The 22,770-nt window shown below is 36.0% G+C and overlaps 2 protein-coding genes and 1 long non-coding RNA gene across 3 annotated transcripts in view; 1 reads left to right on the top strand and 2 right to left on the bottom strand.

Moving 5' to 3' along the window:
- The window catches only part of LOC126965898 (phosphofurin acidic cluster sorting protein 1), a 167,572-nt gene extending 163,137 nt beyond the window's left edge, over window positions 1-4,435 (top strand). The window contains exon 18 of the mRNA XM_050809668.1: window positions 639-4,435. Within this exon, the coding sequence (XP_050665625.1) occupies window positions 639-763 (125 nt within the window). The 3' untranslated portion in view covers window positions 764-4,435. The remainder of the gene's footprint in view (window positions 1-638) is intronic.
- A 6,882-nt stretch (window positions 4,436-11,317) lies between these two features.
- On the bottom strand, window positions 11,318-15,824 carry LOC126965834 (UPF0692 protein CG33108). The gene is made up of 2 exons (XM_050809591.1): window positions 15,163-15,824; window positions 11,318-11,748 (listed from the first exon to the last, which is right to left on the bottom strand). The coding sequence occupies exons 1-2, from the start codon at window positions 15,654-15,656 to the stop codon at window positions 11,436-11,438; spliced, it is 807 nt and encodes a 268-aa protein (XP_050665548.1). The 5' UTR covers window positions 15,657-15,824; the 3' UTR covers window positions 11,318-11,435.
- Window positions 15,825-19,427: 3,603 nt separating this feature from the next.
- Window positions 19,428-22,347, bottom strand: LOC126965897 (uncharacterized). Its single transcript, XR_007729627.1, has 4 exons — window positions 21,753-22,347; window positions 21,445-21,617; window positions 20,763-21,330; window positions 19,428-20,650 (listed from the first exon to the last, which is right to left on the bottom strand). It is a non-coding gene; the product is annotated as an uncharacterized LOC126965897 (long non-coding RNA).
- Between the last annotated feature and the right edge of the window lie 423 nt (window positions 22,348-22,770).

Here is a 22,770-nt window from a genome sequence, read left to right as displayed (position 1 = left end):
GCGCGGTCGAAACACAACTGAACAAAAACTCTGCCTAATAGACGCGTAGGCAGACAATGCTTCAGACAATTTTGGACCAAAATACCTTTTCAATAAACACCTGGACTGCATTATGGCTAGGAAATAATTACAAACAAAAAATTAAAAACATATAAACATGAATCACATCTCGGCACGATATGAACGACCAATATTTGCTTCGCGTCGCACGCTGCCTTCTCATTCCCTTTTCTTCTAAATTGTTTCAAAGGAAAGGGGAAGTGATTTCTATTAAAAAACGATAGATTTTTGCAAATATTGTGACAAAAGTGGCCGTACTTTACTTACAACTAGTGACGACCTGCTCGTCCCTCGCGTCTCCAGCTTCTGTGGGAAATGTTTGAACCTGCATAGCTTTTGATCCCGACCACCTAGTAACCTAACCAACCTGATCATCATGATCTTTCTAAAGATATATTGTGGGGGTCCGCACTTACAGTGTGTCTGTGGTTACAGAGGAATAAACTTTGTAGTTTATATATATATGCATATAATATTACTTATTTTCCTTTTAGCTTATAGCGCCGTCCTGTTTCAAATCAAACATTTAAATATTCATTAAACTCCTTGTTTTGTAACTATAAATATTATGTTTTCAGTGTACATCGATGGCACTGAATGGAACGGCGTTAAGTTCTTCCAACTGTCCACGCAATGGCAGACGCACGTCAAGACATTCCCCGTCGCGACGTGCGGCGCACCCCTCGCGCCGCAGGAGACATAGGCGTCGCACACAATCTCTAGAAGAGTACGCGATGCAGAAAAAGAGGCTCTAGTACACTCGCAATAATGTTCAAAACTATGTGTCGATATCAGCGACAGATAATTGCTTCTGGCTTCTAGCCGAGATGGTTCTACAAGAGGACAGGCGAAATGAGGCTCTAAAGCAATCGTAATAATGTTCAAAACGGTATATCGTAGCGTTACTTAATCGAGCTGCCATTAATTATGAGCGTTCGGTGCACTTGGTCCCAAATACTACGTCGAAATGCAATATTACCAACATTGTAGATCTGACGTAATATATTATAAACATGAACAGGGTCGGGGTGAGCTACTTGTCTAATATATTGGAAAAGACAATAACAAATATACGTTGTAGTCACATTGGCCAGAGACAATCCTCAGTTTATATTGCTATCAAGGCACCGAACGCTCAATGCATTAGTCATGTAGTATGTAGTTGTACTCAGAATAAACGTTCGTGACATTTCCATGTACTATGTTAGTTAGTGTATCGGTGTATAGTACGACTGTCGTCGGCATATCATGTACTGGTAGGTGGTTATTTTTAATCTGTGATTAATTTATTTACAATAAGCAGCGGAGTGATTTTGTAGTTTGAAGCAATAGCTTTCGTATTGTGTAGCGTTTTGTATTTAGCCGGTAGCTGTGCGGTGGTCGGTGCATTGCCCTAGTGTACACAATTTTGGCGTTGACTGTATATATATATTGTGCACCGAACTTAACCTCAATACCAATATTTAAAAAAAGTATGTGTGTACTTATGTACGCACTCAAGAAGTTATACTTAAAATTATGCACTATGTTAAAAAAAACTGTACGATAATTGACAAGGATATGAAGTTAATAATACTAATAACGATAAAATCAAAAATCAAAACCACTTAGATTAAAGCTATGATAAAAAGAACATTTCATATTAAATGTTTTCAAGAATCTTGAGAATCCTTGACTTATTTATTCTACCAGTAAACTCAGGTCATCACCTTGAACTCGGCCCAAAGGGCGTAAGCTAGCATTAGCTGCGCGGCGTGGCGGCTCAAACGAGTAAGGTGGGCGTTGTATATTATTAATACACAACTTTCGCTTTTTCCGCCGCCCGTACGCCCTTCACTGGGTACTTGAATGAAATGGGTGTGTGGGCGGATAAAAATTAAAATGGCCGCAGTTAGAGGTGTCTAAACTTTTATAATTGGGTACGTTAATAATCTTTTTTTTACTTTATTTAAATGTGCTTATTTCCTGATAATCAATATTTATTTGTTCTCACTACTTGATACTAATATTCGCCTCAAGATACCATACAGGATTTTTTTAACAACCTTTATATTGAAATTTATTTAATTCTCGCCCATTGGTTGTGGTTCAGTAGCCATATAAGTTACAAGAGGCTTGGAGCTGAAGTCATACAAATGATCTAGTTTACCAGCTAACTTCAGGGTGTCGAATTTGCGTGACGGTGTGCGCTCGCCTCGTAAGAATTCATTCTTGTATTATCAAATAAAAAAGAGTGACAATAACTGGAATTGACGTATAACGGTATAAGCAATATTTTAACGCACGCCTAATATGATATCAATTCATAATTTACTATGTAGTACTAGTCCCCAAAAATATGAACAAAATGTGACATTGTAGTATATTTGATATATTTCATAATAATAATTATTTCAATACAGAACAAACCAGAAACCTTAGATCATTTTATACGTCTACATAGGTCATAGACTAAGAGAGCTGTGAAAACGTCGATAGACAGTAATTTCTATGTATTTTGAGCAATGCACACACTCTAACACAGTGTGTGTGCATTATACATACAAACCGACAAAGTAATAAACTTGATTTCATCGGTTCTCTAGCAGCAAGGGGCTCTATCTATATGCATAAATTATCTTAAGCCAGAAAGTTATCAACTATTAACAAATTATCAATTAACAATGGCTGCCCCCGCGTACTGTTTACAACTACTTGGAGTTGTCAGTTTTTAAATAATTTCATCGTTGTGTATCGTTCAAACTTACAAAAAAGCTAACATGCGTAGAAATGTTATGGAATTTTTATTATAATATTGAATTTCAAAAAAGCCCTAAAAGCGTTAATATTTGGAGTGTTGGTAGCACTGAGTGGTGGGGGGGTTAGAAATGTGTCTCTAACTCTTTCTGGTTTGTTCTGTATTCTGAGGTCTAAATAAAGTCATCTAGTGTAGTAGTAGCAAGACGGTGTATGTGGCGACGATCTTCTTTCAAGCACAGTACAAGTAATAGTACAGTAGCGTAACTTAGCGGTCTCCTTTGAAATGTATACCTACGTCTGGGCGGAGTGCTAGGGTTGGTACATAGCGACCAGTCTCGACGGCTTACCGAGTGGCATTCCATAGTTTTGTCTTCCCAAGATTGCTCAGCGGCCGTGTAAATCGTGTGTATGTGTGGGAGCATGTATTCGAGCGCTCTAATATGAAGTTCCATTACTGTTTTGTGCTTCAAGTGACCCGCTCGATTACCCCTTGTGTCACATGCTTCGGCAATGCATTGATTTCAACTGCACGTGTGTTTAGACATAGATACGTCTGAGTGTCAGTATTAAATTTTGAAATCTTTCTATAAATGTAATTTACTCCGAGCCAGCTTGAAGATGTTTTTCTATCGCTGTGTTGTTTTTTACTTCTCATCTAGATTAGATGATTGCAATCGAACGAATTCATTATATCACTAGTGCTAATTCTGACGGTAGTTTAATGTTCTGTATTCGATAGTTCGCAAGCAACCACGCTTTTAAAGAACAAGAAACTTTTTGGACAAATTGTATTTATTTTATATTCTTTAAAAGCGCGGGTTGTATGTTTATTTATAGTCTGTGGCTGTGCGTGTTAAGATAAAATTATGGAGGGAAGAGGTAAAGAGAATCATCTCTTAAGGGAGAAAATTTGAAAAAGTTTCCAGCTGTATATGCTGTAAATAACAGTTCAAAAAGCTTCCACAATGGCGCTGGTGTAGGCACAGGGTATGGTATGAAGTATGGTGAATGTAGCAATTGTAAACGAATTGAAGTATGCCGAAGAATTTAATATTATTATCGTCTAAAGTAATTAATTATTGACAACAATATGTTATGTTTTTAAAGTGATAACCCTCACTTCTAGGATTGATACACAAATAAAATTTGAACTCGAACTGTTAGCTCAGTTGGTTAGAGCACCGGCACGGAACGCCGGAGGTCGTGGGTTCGATTCCGCATCGTTCATAAAATTTTGTTTTTCAAATTTTATTTGTGTATTGACAACAACTTACGTTGTACAAAATAATGTAGTTAATATAATTATTATAGGGAAACGTGCACCTAGCGTTATTTTATATTTGGCGCTTCTTTTAAGATTTACCCTGATGCTACTGTAGCGCCACCCTAATTTAATGCATTTTGACGGACACTTTTTCATATACTCCGATGATTCTCCTTACCTCTTCCCTCCATAGATAAAATATAATGTAAACGTCGTCAGTTTGACGTAGTGTTTAACAGTTTCACTGACATTGATTTGTTCATGACATTTTAAATTTTTAGTAGTATATTTTAGTGGTGCTCTTCCTTTTTTTTTCTATCTTCGCACGTCGTGTGCCAAATAGTTTATATTGCTCGCTTCGCTGTCAGTTATATATGAGCTCCTATTATAACATTATAAAATAGCTAATATAACTGTTACAATTAATCTGTTGCCAATGTCGATTTTATGTGTCTCACATAGTGCATAGTATTTTCTTTGATAGACGCGTATTTTACACATTTAAATAAAACACTTTTAAAAGGATTTAAACGCGTGTAATTGTTTCTGTGTTTGTCCCCCTGAAAACCAGGCTAGCCAAACTCTCTAAGAAAAAAGGGATTCTCTAGATTGTATGAAACGTGCAGTCATTGACAGATGACGGCTGTAATCTTGTAAAAAAGGAGATAGCCGCAATTCACTACGTTATAAGCAACTGTTCACTTTCAAACTGTAAAAACAAAACACGGATTATACTCCGTGGCCAATCGCGATACTGCGATTACTACTATTTCAAACTTATGTCAAATGACTGCACGATTCATTATCATTACGTAGTATTTACATCCTGTTTGCTGAAAACGTGCTTTGAAAAGATCACGAACTGTCGGGTTAGCTAAAGTAATAGTAAAATGTAACTTTTAAAAGCTAATTTAAGAACACAGTTACAATTGCTAGGACTTAATTTACATTGACTTTTGTAGATGATAATAAAGTTTAAATTGACACGAATAGCCGTCGTATAAAATGTAATAAATAACACGTGAACACGAGCCCAAATAAGCGAAGCAACAGGATTAAATATGTATCTACTTCACCGGACCCACACTGTCTTATTAATAAACGCAATATAAAGTTACTCCAAGTTTAAAATTACTTCTACCTGTCATGTAATTCTGTAATGACAAAGTAAGATAAAGACAAAAAGTTTTAAATTTGGAATAACTTTACTTCGCGTTTATTAATAACACAGACAGAGACAATGGATTATTTTTTGCCTCTAATATAGATGTTGTATTATGTTGGCTATACTAGTATTTTGATAGACTTGTTGACAAGTTTTCTTTTGTTATTCGATCGCGAATAGATACAAAATGGAACATATGTGAGATCCTTGTTATTTGGTTCTTGAAGAGCTCCTGAAATAGAACAGAAATATTATATTTGGTTTGATTCAAAACAGAACGATCCATTTAAAATGTATGTTGTAAGCTGCTCAAGTGATCATACGTCGAAGGGCCTTTAGTGTATAACAATTTCTATATTTTAAATTTTTTCGCTCAGTACCTATAACATCTAAAATTAATATACCTGTGATTCAAAAAGCTATTCTAATGAAAAGCAGTCGAAAAGGATAAGTGTGTTCTGAAACTAAAAAATACTTAAACTGTGAATAAGACCAGTTTATCAAATTGGCACCAGCCTAGCGAAACTCTCTAAAAAGCGATTCACTCGATTGACAGATGACGGCTTTAATTCTGTAAAAAACGGAGATAGCGTATAGACGAAATCCACTACGTTTTAGGCAACTGTCGCTTTCAAACTTAGTCGGATTACACTTAGTCGCCATATTGCAATTACTAGTTCAAACAAGTCAAATCTCACTGCACGTTTCATGCTAAACTAAATTTCAATTTTACTTAGGCAGTCCCGCCTTATATTACGAAGTATTTACATCCTCTTTGATGAACACCACTAACATCAAGTGATGCCAAATCGATGACTAACTATATTAGTTAAACTGATCTCATTATTATTGACTGACCACGGCGCATGCTTTTTATTTGGCAATACATAGATTAGAATGCCTATTATAATATGAAAGTTTGTCATTTATAGTATTAAGTCTATATTCATGTCATACATACTTATAATAAACAAGTTATACCTAGATAACAAATGATATCCAACATAATTAATATGAGTTTTGTGTATTACTCTCGCAAATCGCTGTATTAATAAGTCTTTGAAGTTGCAGCTAAATAAATACATAGATAGGATAATATGGACATTCTACTGTACCTTTCGACCGATATTTAGAATATAAATCAAATTGATTTGTATACCAGTTATAAAGTGGAGCCAATATATCTGTGTGATTGTTCAATTTTTTGACAAGTTTCACATACATTGACATCCAGTCTATAGAATTTTATTTCCTTCCGAATTATAAATTTGTTGCATGGTATTATCTAACGCTATAACGCGTTTATTTATATTTACACACGATTGTAATGATTTCATTTAATAAGATAAGTTTGAAAAAAAATATTACACTATATTATATCCGAGGGCTAATCCCGCACTGAGCCCACGTTGTAAGTAGCAGTTATTAGGCATCATACACATAATATATCCCTCTTTTTCCTGATTTTGGGGTCAGTCCTTCTGATACATTAACTACCCTCGTGGTAATTTCCCGTCATTTCTAGCACCAAGCCAATCGTCAACAGGTTATCATTATTATTTAGTCTTGTAGGTAAAGGCTAAAAATAATTAGAAAATTTTGGTAATCCTTTGCCCATTTTGACCTTCATATATACATGGCCTTATGCAAGACCTGTCTGGACATATAGTCTACGCAGCCGGTCTTCCCTCATTAACTGCTGTATTTCAGATCCTTTACTCTAGACATTTCCTCAACACTCGGGTCCGCATTACATTGCCGGTATAGCTGCTAGCTAGTGACATTAATAATAATTTCATTAGTTTAAATCTCTCTGTCTGAATTTGCTGTCACATGAACAAAAATTCGAGAGTTTCAGAGAGATGTTTCATTTTTACTCACTTATTTTAACGGACGTTGAAAAAGTTCTCATGCGAATTAGTGAGTTTGAGGTCGTTGACCGAAAGTGTCAGTGAGCGTAAAGCCAGTTACACACAGGCTGTGTGCAGCGAGAGTAATATTTATAGCTCAGGTTGAAATTATAATAATGTATAACGCATGTGTAATCGTATTTAAAAGTTAATAATTAGTACAAAAGTATATTATTTTGTTTCTCTGCTACATATTTTAATATTTAGTTATTTATTAAGGAGATCGTTTACTTTGTGGTGCACTTCTGCCCTTTTAAGTTTTTTTAACAGAGAAATTACTTTTTAATTAGTTTCAATATGATTGTAATATTTTAAGTGAAGTCATGAGATTTATTTTATCATTTGCAAGTATGATTTGTATTTATTGTACAAATAAACGTTTTCTATTAAATAAACTTCTGTGTTTTTATTTAATTTTGTACAAACTACATACCTAATAAACATTTTGTACGCATAACAAAATGAAATTTAAATATGAAAGCCTTAAATAATTTATACGTCTAGAAAGAGACTGTTGCTGCTAGACAATCGATGAAAACAGGTCAGGAATTACTTTAGTGTGCATGACACATAATATCACTTTTTCAGGGGTAGGCCTATGCCTTGTTGGCGCTTCAATTATATTTTTAAAGAACAAGGCAGCTATATTAGTATCGTTAGCCACCCTTATGAATAACTTCGCCTTAGATAATTTAACATCTAGAGAGACCCTCTTGCTGGTAACAACTCATGACAACATTTTGAATAAATATTTGAATTTGAAACCAATGAAAGCGTTATGTTTCTGAGAAAAGTATTAGCAGAGCACCCGCCCATCTTATCCTTCAATGACACATCCGGATATGCACTACTTGATTCCCAAATCCAACATTTACCAGCAGTTATAACTGCTGGACCGACGATCTGGTCGAGATCGCCGGAATACGTTGGATGAGGGCAGCGCAGGACCGATCGTCGTGGAAATCTTTGGGGTAGGCCTTTGTCCAGCAGTGTACGTCTTCCGGCTGATGATGATGATAACTGCTAAAACTATAAAAGCCTGAAAGTTCCTCGGAAATCGCGTGGTTGTATGTCAACATGATGAGGGTTGAATTCCGCATTATGTCCGGTGATGGTATTCGGCTGCTAGAATCAATTCGAACAACTCCTCAGAGCTTCTCAACTCCTCCCCGTAATAAATGCGGTAGAAGATTCGTAGATAACCCACATCTCTAAGCAACGCAAAAGAAAGAAGCAATTTGTAGATTACTTGATCGTCGATGATTCAGTCTAAAACTGGTACTGGAGAGAGCCCGCCTAGATGTGCGAGATGTAAGGTGGATTTTGCTTTGTCAGTTCTTGCAGCCACAAGCAAAGCCTAAGAATCGTGAATTCGTTCTTATCAATCAAACTTGTATGTAAGTAAACGGTCTGCAATTTCACTTTCACTAGTCAAATGATTGATCACAGATCACAAAGCCGAATGGTTAGTGACCCTGACTACTAAGCTAGAGATCCCGGGTTCGAATCCTGGTAGGTGCAATCATTCATTTATGATGAATATGGAGGTTTGTTTCCGTGTCATGGATGTTTATATGTATTTACGTATGTTTAAGTAAGTATATTGTATTAAATATATCGCTGTCTTACACCCATAGTACAGGCTATGCCTGTTTTTGGGAAAGATAATTTGTGTAAAAGTGTGTCAATATTATTATTATATCATTTCCGCACCAGAAAGTGTGGCGCCACTCGTATAGTCCACATTAGAGAATACAAATTTGACAATCTAATTCAAATTTATTTATTTTTTCAAAATAGGACATGTTATCACTTATGGAAAGTCAAAACGTATGCCTCAGACCCAATGACGTTCTATACATACAAGCAAATCAGGTCATATAAAAACAAAGCCGACATATAGAACATGCTACAAATTACTCCATAATAAGCTTCTAATACTATATTTATACATTGCCGCATTTATTCCAGTTGCTTAAATTATTATTGGTGAATAAGCAGTAAATTTAAAACAAATTATTCAGTTCATTCGTATATTGAAGTTAGAACCCGATTCGAACACACCACTAAGGAGAAAAGTATGCTTACATTGTCTTTATGCACACTTTTGCCGTTCCGCTATCAGACTACGAATGATATGTCCTTATATATGTATGGAAAGTCATTGCTTAGACCTGACAAGAACGGGCGCAACAAACTCAGGGGCTTCTTTTTTCTTTCATAAAAATTTTGTATCCCAAGTTTGGATCCCAAAGTTCCGTATAATTTTAAATTACAAAAGTCCCTCGCAAGAATTCCATTTTTACTGGCGAATCAATAGCCCTGTCAGAGGCGGTGTCATATGTTGAATCACATAAGATCAACAAGGCTTTAATCTTGTCTGACTCATTAAGCTGCTTGTTGGACCTAACAAAAAATCCTTTCAAATCTTCAAACAACTTCACAATTAATTTAAGAACAAAGGCATCCCTGTACAGATGTCACATAATGGGAATACCTAGTCATCTAGGGATAACTGGCAATGAAATTGCAGACTAGTGCGCTAAAGACGCGATTCAATCTGCAACATTAAAATTTAATTACTGTTTTCCTCGAGATCTACGCACTATGTCTAAACACTTTCTGGTTGATTCATGGAATGCTTTATGGCAAATCACAAAAAAACCAAAGGTAAATTCTATCCAACCCTTTATCCCCTCTAAGCCCTGGTTCTTTCCTCAAAAAAAACAAAATAAACTTTTCACTTCTGTCATCATACGACTTCGCTTGGGATTTGTCTGTTCCCCAGTATTTTTGGCCAAGATCCGGGTAAGAATAAGAATGGTCCCATTCTATATGTGAATGTGGCCTTGAGGAAGGTACTCTTGAACATATTTTTTTCTATTGCCTTAAATTGTCAATTTCTTTATATGACCTTCTACCGAAGGATATCCCTCGCCCCATCAACATTCCTTTTCTTCTTACTTTATGCCTTTCCCCTTTCATAAAGATTCTTTACAAATTTATCTCCCGCAATAATATTAAATTGTAATTTCTATCCTCCATACTTTCTTCGCTTCTATTAGGCACATATTCCCACTTATATTCACACATTTCTCCCTTAAACTTAGATTAGATACTAACAAGGTAGTTAATATTGTTGTGTTATGGGTGTTTATTACTAACCGTACTAACTCTTGTTGCCTATTCTTCAGTTCACAAAAAAACCACAGCTATATCAACCGATCATTTCCTTTTAAATCAGCTCTTTATATACTTCAATCAGCTAAATTAAAATAAAAAATCTCTCCACCTTGACGTTGGCCGAATCGTCGACATTCAGTCGACGGAGCCAGTTATTAAAAAAAAAAAAACATCGTACAATTATACATATTTACTAATAGCTTGAGGGTGGTCGCTCCATTTCCAAACTGTGGCGTCATTAAGAAAGTCATCTCAGTCAATCTCAGAGCTGAATCCGCCATCGAGACTAGAAATTGTCTTACCAAATGTACTGAGCAGGTAACCTTTAAGTAAGTACCTACGAGAAGATCGTGCGTGCGTAAACTAATTATTACCTGATGAGTATTTTGATTTCACCATAGCTGCGAACTGAGTACCAAAGTAGAACTTAAAATGAATCTTGTTAACGGGTACATATCTAAAGTATCTTTAAAAGGCTACTCTTTATTAGTGCTTACGTATCTACTACAATTAGCTATCAAAGGCCCCACATGCAAGTTTTTGAAAAAAGGCATTTATTTTCTCAAAATTGATTCCTTTAGAATTCTTTTCGTTGTCAGTCAACACTACCACAGCTTCGGAAACAGATGGCGCTCTGAGAGAGAAGAAACAGACTGCACTATTTAATTTTAGAACTTGGCATATTTCTGGTATTTATTAAAGAGTACCCAGTGGTCTAATTACAGAAGTGGTGTTCTATGCCGTTTTGATCCATCAATATCAGTAGAAAGATGGGATGATGAACTAAAACTCACAGTTGGTTCGAATTGCATACGAATTGAGTCCAGTGAGAGAAGGCCTTTCGAAACAGGCACACCAAACATGAGATAATCCGTAGTATAACTAAAAATAATACTACCTTCTGCTGGTAGTTTGGTGAAGAGTGATTGTAAGGTGTAATAGATGTGTCTTGTGGCGCTCTGAGTGATGGTATTTTTTAATTAAACAACTTTGAGCACCATTTATACAATTTATTAAATTCCAACATTGTAAATAACATACAAAATATATTATTCTATCTATGAACAACAATCCGTATAACTTCTCTTAAATACTACTTCTATATAATTTCATACTATAAGCCATCAAACATTAAAAACTGGGCCCTTAACCCATCAGCCCCACCAATACCAGTTTCCGGCAGAACATATGTGAGTCCGTCATCTTTTTTCTTTGGTGAAAACTCCAATAAGTTTTCATTACTTTTATGCAGCAAATCTATGGGCCATATACACAAATGTTTCGATTTCCCATGTCTACAAATAACATAAACGTTAGAATCCATTGTTTCTTCAACGTCATCAACTACAATGAGTCCACAAACAAGAGCCCAGTGTGCGGTGTGGCCTTGCCTCAAGCAGGGAGAGTGGTTGCGGTCCGCGTCATAACTGAATATGTTGTTGTAAGAAATGGATTTTTATTTTATTGTTAAATTATTCGAAATTATTGTTTTAAGTTGAGTTAGTATTTTTAATTCTTTGTTTTAAAACATTGTGCTTGCTCACAAATATGAGAAACAGTAGTCGTGGCAAACTCACACACAGAGTGACCAACAAAAGTAAAAATTTAGTTTCATGTCCCTGTGACACGGGGAGGGAGGGAGATGTCCTCTATCCCCTGGCGCCACTCTCATGAAAAGGTAACTCACCATTATCTTGAAAATCAACTTACTGTTACCTAACCTCAAAACATAAAAGTTGCTTAAAAGGCCACAAAGTCCCTGTTTCTTCAAATATGAGCCCCGGAACTTGGCGGGCATGGCGTCTTATACACGCGCACAATAACTAAGTACACTTTCTTCTACGCACATTTCTCTGTTGTTATAAAAACAAACACACAGAGATCCAATAGATACAGCTTTTAATATCATTTACAACTCAACTCTTGCGACACGACACCAAATCCAACCCGCAGCAAATACCGACGACTGATATAAGCCACCAGCTCAATTCACTAGTCTCGGGATTACTTGACAATGCCAATATGGTAGTGATTAAAAAAACAACACGTACTTTGGCTACTGATTGCAGATTATAATACGAAAAAAATGATGCTGCAAACTATAACTATAGCTATTACCTCCCTGCTCTCCAAGATCATGGAGAGCATAATTAACTGCCAGCTCTTGGGGTATAGACCCTTGGGATATAGGTATAGACCTAGAGGGTCACCAGTTGATCAACGACCGACAGTAAGGCTTTCGCCATGGTCGATCGGCAGGTGACCTAAAACATAGATGGGCGGCGGCTATCGAAAGCAACAGGGAGGCCTGGCTGGCTTCCCGAGAGCTTATGCAAGTGGACCAGCTTCTTTACTGGGCGCAACATGCAGGGGCGATGCCGTATAAACGGGCCATGCAGGTCTCTGTAGGGATATTGTCGACCAGTGCCGGGAGAAACTTGTGTCTTCTATCGAGTCCTCTCTTGAGAAGGTCGCGGAATGGGGTAAATTGAACCTTGTCCAATTTCCAACCCCCAGAAGACTCAAGTTTTCGCGTTTACCACTAAAAACCATTTGTCGTATCACCGCTCTTCAACAACACTTCCCTTACAGCCTAGCCTAGTACCGGAATTTTGGGTCTCGAAATCACGAGCGATTGCCAATTCGGCGGCCATATGAAAAGCAAAGCCAAACTGGCTTCAAAGGAACTGGGCGTCATAAATAGAGCACGGCAATACTTCAAGCCGACCCACATTCTAGCGCTCTACAAAGCGCACATCCGGCCACACATGGAGTATTGCTGTCATCTCTGGTCTGACGCACCCGAGTATCAGCTCGGTCCATTTGACCGCATGCAACGCAGAGCAGCTCGAATTGTCGGGGAACCAGTGCTCTGTGAACGGCTGGATCACTTGGATGACGTGTGTCCTCTAACCTCATTCATTACGGGGAGTGTTCCGAAGAGCTGTTTCACCTGATTCGTGCCGCCGAATTCCACCTTCGCACGTCACGCCACAATCTGGATGTGTGGCGGTCCTCCACTGTGCTGTTGTCAAGGAGCTTTCTTCCACATACTACAAAGCTGTGGAATGAACTTACTTGAAAAAAAAAAAGGCGCGTACACCTTCCTTAAAGGCCGGCGACGCTCCTGTGATACCTCTGGTGTTACAAGAGAATGGCGGCGTTGATCACTTAACACCAGATGAGCAGTATACTCGTTTGTCCTCCTTTTCCACAAAAAAAATCTAGCGAAAAGGGGATCTGACGCTGTAGTATATAGACAGCAACCACAACTATCCATACCTCATGGCCAAATCAAAACATGGCTTCGCACAGTAACTGATGAAATCCACAGATATTTGAGGAAACTGTGAAGGATGCAGGGAAAGAAAGAATGCAGTTCCGGTGGCATCTAAGAGGTTTGCTCACTTGAGCAGACTACTCAGCGAAAAAATACGCAAATTTAGGTATTCATGACAGGTATTACCAGCCAGTCCCTAAGCATCTATTATACCCATACATGTGACAGACAGCCTTGGATTGGATGCATGGAATGCATGCAGAAGAAACAGAGTGCAGGAATGTGGCCCGACAACAGGCGTAAACTCTCCAGTCTCCTGCAGTATCACTCCTGGATACCTGCAGCAGTCTGCAGGTATCTAGCAGTCCAATCCAAAAGTCAATCCAGCTGCTTATTTTTCTAGGAGAGCCCTGGGCTGGTTGAAGTAAGAAGTTTAACTGACATTTACAATGGTTCAATCAAGAAGCTTAGTGCCCAAACAGCCCAGTCAAACTTACTAACAATGCAAGAAAGTAATATTCAAAGCAACTGCAATATTGTTTACGGTCCCTTTGGGTATTGCATGCCAAATGTGTCTCCTATTTTTTGATATTTGTTGTAAGTTAGTTTGTAGATATCCAAATGTGTAGCAAGCAAATTGTGTTGATCTTGTTTAAAAGTATATTAGTAAAACATAAAACAAGGAAACAAATATTATTTCAAGTTTTATGAAGACACAGAAAACCTACTTATAGTTAGGTACTAAATCTTTAAGTTTTCTTTCAAACTAACACACACACACACTCACCATTACATACAATCACACACTTGTTCACATACATGCATACATACACACACCCACACACACACAGTTAAGTTTAGATTACAAATAAATAAATTTTTTAGCATGTTATTATTGTTAGTAGATTTCTTTCCCTTAGTTAATCAATTATATTTATGTTATGGTCAACTTGTTTATTATTACACCTTATTATTATGTTTTTACTATGGGCCTCCTACTACAGGCAACTCTTTGCTTAACAGGAGACCCTAATACTGATTGTATTTTGTTGTAAAAAATAAATATTTGTATTAAATATAGATATACCTCGTTTTGGATTTAATTTTAAATAAACTTGGTGTTAGAAAGCAATTTTAGTTTTTTGACTTGCACTTGCCTGTTTTATAATTTTTAGTAGAGGTTAAATATATCTATTATTTTGAAAGTCTGGAAGCTTTCATTTTATAACTTTTATTTATCTGTGCTCATAATATGGTCTCATTCTGCACAGCTATATTATTGATTTTGGGGGTAACAGTTGATCACACTTAAATGTAATTACAGTTAGTGGGTTATCATGTGGTAATTTTAATTTTACCAAGAGGAGCAATAATTTCAAAATTTGGATTAGATATTAATAAATTAATTTTCAAAGTTATCATAACACACAGCACCACTATACAAGTAATAGTTTGTTACAACAAACACATTACATAACATACAAAAATCTGAGAGAAATTATTTTCTCTTCATATTCTCAAGTTGAGCCATGCCAATAATTGAAATTAATGAAAAGGATACGCAATCATTAATATGGAACCATTTAATAATGCTTTCAATGTTTCTTTATTATTTGGGCCTCCCTCAATGACAGATATCCTAATATTTTCTATTTCTGCAGAATTTAACGCTTTTCTAGCAAGCTGTGCCATGTTTTTACAACTTAACATTTCTCCATTATTACTATAGCCTTCAGCTTTAGCTAAATTTAGTAATTCATCTGGACTTATTAATTTTTTTAACAACATAGACAACGCGACTAATCCACAAGTAGGACCAACTTGCAAAATTGGTTCATAATGCTTATAAGAGAATTTGTAAGGCGTTTGATGAAGGCATACGTTATTTATTAAACAAGCTTCCCGTAATGATGGTTCCGGCGACGCCCATTCGCATAAACCAGGGTTACTTAATATAGTAGGGCTTTGAAAGATAGATTGGTTGGCTGATGTAGCTTTCGGAGAAGATTGTTGTGGTAGTGGCGGGGCAGGCGGAATTGAACACATTTTTAACATAACATACAATTTTTACCGTGATTATTCATAACAGATGCTCTAACAAAATAGTCTGTGGATTAAGTTAATATAAATGTAGAAACTAATCCGAGCACGTACTACGTAGGTACGTATGAAAACTAAAATGAATTACGAATTATTGACGTTAAAACAGCAACTAAAAAAGTGAAAAAACTATGACTTCTTAATTCCATTTGTTGTTTTTATTATTTGCTCGAGAGAGCAGGCAAAGGAACTAAGCCATACAGCCTATTAATGCAGTTATTACACTTGACTGAATTTAGTCATCTAAATTCAGAAGCAAATTTAGAAACACATTAGAACGTTAGAAGCTTCTGATCACACTATCCTAAATTTAGTTACTGAATCAGTCACCAGCACCACTTAAAGCGGGACTAATTCGGACGTGTCGTATAAGTAGGAGGATAGCTCCAGTCTTGTCCAGGCGTCAAAATTGGCCATTGTGTAGCCCTGGCCGTTGGTTCAATTAAAATTTAAAAAATAAATAGAAGTGGGCGAAAGAATATTTATTACTGCGCGGAAAGATAGCAAACATGAATAATAAGGGTGTTTTAAAACATACACACATTTACAAATTATTTACAAATGGATTCGAGATCGTTTGACATATTATTAAATCTTGTGACACCGTTTGTTAAAAAGCAAGATACTATCCTACAAGACAGTATTAGTGCAAAGGAAAGATTGGTCGTAACACTAAGATTTATTGCAACAGGAAATTCATTTCAAGATTTAAAATTCAGTTCTTTAATATCCCAACCCCTGCTGACAAGAAATTATCCCTGTAACTTGTTGGGCTATTTATAAAAGTCTGGCACATTATATAAAAGTGAGTGAAATAAAAACACTTTCTAGTATGAAATACTTATTTATTTTAAGCAGGTATAATCAAATTGAAATCACTATTTAATCGACTGTGTAAGTATAAGCATTACTATGTTTCGGTCTGAAGGGCGCCGTAGCTAGTGAAAATACTGGGCAAATGAGATTTGACATCTTATGTCTCAAGGTGGCGAGCGCAGTTTTAGTGCCACTCAGAATTTTTGGGTTTGGGTTGGGTTTCAACAATCCTGAGCGGCACTGCATTCAAATGGGCAGGGCGTATCAATTACCATCAGCTGAACAACGTGTTCGTCTCGTTCCTTTATTAAAAAATAATCTTTATTAAAAGATGACTTCAAAAATAAATTAAGCCAAAATTACAAAATAAATTCTATTTTGTAAGCCAGTGGTACAATAGTAAAACAAACCGACTCCCAATACACAATATTTCATAATTTTCAGTAAATTTCTTTTTGAAGCCATTTTTTTTAATTACTTTTATTTCTTATTACCAAATATCAAAAAGATTTTCATTATATCCGCGTTGCCTTCAATTAATGACACAGCGTTTAAATAAGTCACGTTCACGCACGAAGACCCACGTGCCACTGAAATCAGTAATAATTAAATGCGATTAGACCTTCCTAAGTGTTTCTTAGGAATTGCTAATTAGGCTTCTAAATGATTTAGTCAGTCAGAAACCACACTAGCTTCTGAATTTAGGATGCTAGCTTGCTGAGTGCTATTATACTTTTCTAAAATCAGTAATGACTGAATTAAGACGACTAAATTATAGAGAGACATAATTACAAACTAACATTCCTTGGTTGTTGGTTGTCATACTATCATTTTGGGACGTTTCTTACTGTCATTGATTTATTTATTTATATATTCAAGGTCCACCAGCACAGAATACTTTAATTAATTTTTATAGGGATTTTATGCCCGCAATAAAGATTTATTATTATAATCTCGATTTCAGACACAAGTTTGTTCCGGTTCTCGTTGATGCTATCCACGAAGATATCATATATTATATATAGATAGAACAGCTTGTGTAAGAAGCATTAGAATGGTGTCAAAGACTTATAAATACCACAATATATAATTAATTAATTATTCGGTCTTGTTTATTTGTTCCAAAATTTACGTACCTCTTAAGGTCTAGCCCGTTATGGAAATTTCCAAATTTGTTTGATGTGATTGATATTTCACTTAAAAATATTCTAGAAACCGTTTTGAATTGCGCGTTTACAGATCGTACATGGTCTCAAGACTCTTTAACGATACGGTTTGATGGTTTGGGTACTCGCACAGTTTCGCGCGTTGCCTTACCAGAATTTCTATCTTCAGTTCATAGTGAGCAGCCTTTGGTTACTAGAATTGTAAATCATGTGCCAGGTAACTCAGAGATTGTGTATTTGAACGAAGCTAACAGTGCTTGACTAAATATTGAAAACATTCAAAATTTTCCAGACGATTTAAAGTGTCAAAAAGCATGGGACGTACTTCTTTGTAAGTCAGCCTTTGATGATCTTTTGATCTGATCTACTAACATAACAGAGCGTGCTCGTCTTTTGGCCGTGACACAAAATGAGTCGGGCTTTTGGTTACAAGCCTTGCCTTCTGCGCCGATTGGAACGCTACTTGACAATATGCGTATCACTCCGTCTACGTATAAAACTGAATGAACCATATCAATGTAGATATGGCGTTCAGGTAGATGCTCTTGGACGTCACGGGTTATCCTACCTAAAATCGGCAGGCCGTATCAGTCGTCACGCCAGCATTAATGAAGTCATCCGCAGGGTATTTGCCACTCTTAATAAACCAGCTGTTTAGAGCCAAATGGTATTACTTGCTGCGATGGCAAGCGTCCTGGTGGAATGGTGTGGGACGCTACTTGCGTCGACACTCTGGCTCCTTCTCATGTCCAAGTTACGTCAGTTGGTGCTGGGGCTGCTGCTTCGACTGCCGAAGACAGCAAGCGTCGTAAATATGTTGGTCTCAGTGAGTCATACATCTTTGTGCCGTTTAGTGTCGAGACACTTGGGCCGTGGGGCCCAGAGGCGCGGAGAATGTTCAAAATACTATCTTCGCGCCTCAATATGGCTACTGGAAGCCCAAACGCTGGCAGCTATTTCGGTCAACGGATCAGCTTGCTATCCAACGCGGTAATGCTGCCAGTGTTCTTGGTACGCTTCCACGTAATGATAGTTTTAATTTTATGTAGTCGTAGTATTGTAAATATAGTTATAAGATTTGTTTTGTTTGAATATTAAATATATAAATGAAATTTCATTTAAATATTGTAATGAAGAAATTATATAAGACTGAATATGCTATGCCCTTATGTAATGATCCGAGAAAATTTATGAGGCTGTATAATCTATGACCTATACCTAGCTCAGACGGGACTAATTGAATCAAAAAAATATGAATAATATTGACGAAAAAAAGGGCGGGAAACTTAAGATCGGTCGCACGTAATTTTAATAATTTTTCATTTTATTTTTAAATTTCATGTAAATATTTAGATATTTTGATCAGATAAGTTGTAGTTTGTATATATTTTAGTAGTTAGTTTTTATTAAAGTGTTAATTTGTGTAAATTTCATCCTATTGGTAAGTCTTCTTTTCTTCACTTTTCTATAATATGATGGACCCCCCGGATGATCCTGGGGGGACAGCCCCTGATATAGGTCATGTAGTGACAATCTCTAATAATGACGAAGGTAGCACTATGGACACAGATGGTTCTGTGTCTCAGACATCTAGTGGCCGTAAAAGAGTGTCAGCTCGACCCAGAATATGCAGACACTGTAATAAAAGACGACGAAAACACCGTGGTGATAAGAAAGATATTAAGGAAAGTGATTGCAAATGTGTAGACATTACTGACAAACAAATTCTTTCCAAAGTCGATTCCTGCAAGAATTCTTCTATAGTAGTAGAGACAATACAAAAAAATAACACAGACACTCCACAACAGCCACAGCCCCCTGTTGCAAGGCTGTTATATAACTCATTAGATGCTGCTCCTTTTGTTGTACACATTCAGAAACAGTATTCATCTCCCGATGATAATGTTACTTTACATCCAGTTACATTTGGTCGTTTTCTCAAAAGAAATTCTATTAAAAATATTGTGAATGGAAGTTTAAAAAGGATAGGCCGGAATAGGTTATCTATTTCTTTTTCTAAGTACCAAGATGCAAATGACTTTGTTGAAAACAAAAATTTAGAAAATGAAAAATATAAGGCTTTTATTCCATCATTTTCTGTGAGTAGAATAGGAATAGTCAGAGGAGTACCAGCTGAGTGGTCTGAAGAGGAAATAAAAGATAATGTTTCTGTTCCTATTGGCTGTGGTCCAATCATAAAAATTAGGAGAATAAAACGAAAGATGATGATTGATGGACAAAACCATCTTAAATGTACTGAGTCTGTGGTATTTACTTTTGATGGACAGTTTTTGCCTAAACGAGTATATATGTGCTACACTTCTCTTACTGTAGACTTGTATATATATCCTACTATTCAATGCTACAATTGTTGTCGGTTTGGTCATGTGAAATCTCAATGCAGATCTAAACCAAGATGTTTTAGATGTGGTCAAGGACATAGTGGTGATAACTGCTCTGTTCAAGATGATTTTATATCTTGTTGTTTATGTAAAGGTTCCCATATTGCAACTGATAAAAAATGTTTAGAATATGAAAGACAAAGAGCTATAAAGGAATCAATGGCTAAAAACTGTATTTCCTATTCAGAAGCTTCAAAGATACATCCATCTGTCTCTCGAATTTCATATGCAGATACATTACTCTCATCACCTAACATCACTCCTAATACTTTTCCAACCCAGCATCAACATTCAACACCTAAAGCTATAAACAATACTTCATATAAAAAAACTGTTTTTGTTAAACCAAAGCCTCCACCTACACTTAGCAAAGGATATGACAAATCTGCTCACCAAGAAATTTTAAGGGATTTTAATATTCCCCAACCCTCTAATGGATGTGCATTAATTAACAAAGAAAATGAAAATCCTTTGGAATCCTCAGTAATTGATTTAATTATTTCTCTTATAAAATCTCTTAGTCAATCGAATGAATTTTCACCGTCCAACGCTGCCTTATTAGTTTCTGCAATTACTCAAATTTATAAACCAAATAATGGACAAAGTTCTTCAATGGAATTGTCAGAGCATCACTCCTAAAAAAAGTGATCTTATTTATTTATTAAATAAATATAAACCTTATATCTGTGCTCTTCAAGAGACATGGTTGAAACCAGGATCTTTATTTAAGATTCGTGGTTATTCATGTCTCAGAGAAGATCGTGTGGATGGGCATGGCGGAGTAGCCATGCTTGTGAAACACCCTCTTTCCTTTTCCCTCTTCTCTATTCCTTCTCACAGTAATGATTTTTCTATTATTGCTGCTTTAGTTGAAAATATCTGTTATGTATCTATTTATATACCTCATCCTTCTTCTGCAATCTTAAATGAAATTAAAGATATTATTTCCATTCTTCCGAAGCCTTTTATGATCCTTGGTGATTTTAACTGTCGCCATGAATCCTGGGGTTACTTATCTTCTAATAGTTATGGTAACACATTAATAGATATATTTGATTCAGTGAATTTGTGTATATTAAATGATGGTCGTCCTACACGACGTTCTCATCCTGACGAGGGCCCAAGTGCTCCAGATTTAACAGTCACTACACCTAATCTTGCTTCTTCTTTGTCCTGGGATCCATTACGATCTACTTTTGATCACTTGATCTGTGATCACTTCCCACTATTATTATCATTTCCAACCTGCAATAATAACAATAAAGTATTACATAATACTTATTCTCCTCGTTTAAAATATAAGCTTAATGATGTTGATTGGGATTTATATAAAGATCTAATAAAAAACAAAATTATTACACTTCCAAAAATTAATCCAGGTACAGAATCTCAGTGTGCAGATTCTTTAGCAAGAATCTTTATTGAGGTTGCCAATGAGATATTTCCAAGTAAAAATAGCTCTTTGGGTTTTATTCCTTCTCCTCCTTGGTGGGATAACGAATGTACTGAGGCAGTAAAGAGAAGAAAATATGCTGAAATTACATACTACTGTCAATGTTCCACTGATGAGAATTTTGAAATTCTTACAAAGAGTATGTCAGAAACTTCAAAATTTCTAAAGAAAAAGAAATTTGATGGCTGGAAAAATTTCTGCTATTCAATATCACCTGATGTCAAACCATCTCTTGTATGGCAAAATATAAGAAGGTTTAGATCTGCATACAAAGATTCATCTCCAAAATCAATCCCTTTTCATTTAGTTAATAGCTTTTTAGATAAATTGGCTCCACCTTTCGTTCCTGAAGACTTAATAATTGGTTACCCTGTAATAAATATAAATAATGATAACTGTTTTGGTTTAAACAGTATATTTTCTCTCACTGAACTAAAAAGTGTATTGTCTCATGTTAAGGATTCTGCTCCTGGACTGGACGGTATTCCGTATTCCTTTATCTCTCATTTAGATGATGATGCTTTATTTTATTATTTATCTCTTATAAATTCCATAGTGACATCTGGTAACATCCCCTCCACGTGGAAACGTCAAGAAATAATTCCCGTACTGAAACCTAATAGGTGTTCTTCAGACCATTCTGCCTATCGCCCAATCGCACTTTCTTCTGTTTTGATGAAAATTACAGAACATCTTATAAAAAATCGTTTAGAATGGTTTGTTGAGCATAACGGTCTATTATGTGAATCCCAATTCGGTTTCAGACGTGGGAAAAGTACTATTGATAGCTTAAGTATATTCATTTCTGATATTCAGTTATCATTTTCAAATAATAAATCAGTAATAGCTGCGTTCTTAGATATAAATTGTGCCTATGATAATGTCGTAATAAGTATATTAAAGAGTAAGCTTTTACAACTTAATATACCTCTGCTATTAACAAATTTTATCATAAACATGCTTTCCGAAAGATACATAATCCTGAAACTAGATGACAGGAAGTCAATTACTCGACTTGTTTCAAAGGGCCTCCGCCAGGGATCAGTACTTAGCCCAATATTGTATAATATTTATACACACGATTTAAAATCATCACTTAATAGTGTAAATGTTCTTCAGTATGCTGATGATCTATTAATTTACTGTCGTGATATTTCTATTGAAAAAGCTAGTTCTTCTATAACACAACCGCTGATAAATTTAAAAACTTGGTTGGACTTAAATGGCCTTGA

The sequence above is a fragment of the Leptidea sinapis genome, chromosome 9, assembly GCF_905404315.1.
Source record: "Leptidea sinapis chromosome 9, ilLepSina1.1, whole genome shotgun sequence".
In the NCBI taxonomy this organism is placed as follows: domain Eukaryota; kingdom Metazoa; phylum Arthropoda; class Insecta; order Lepidoptera; family Pieridae; genus Leptidea; species Leptidea sinapis.
The sequence above is the reverse complement of the archived record's forward strand: the minus strand, read 5'-3'. Positions and strand labels throughout refer to the sequence as shown.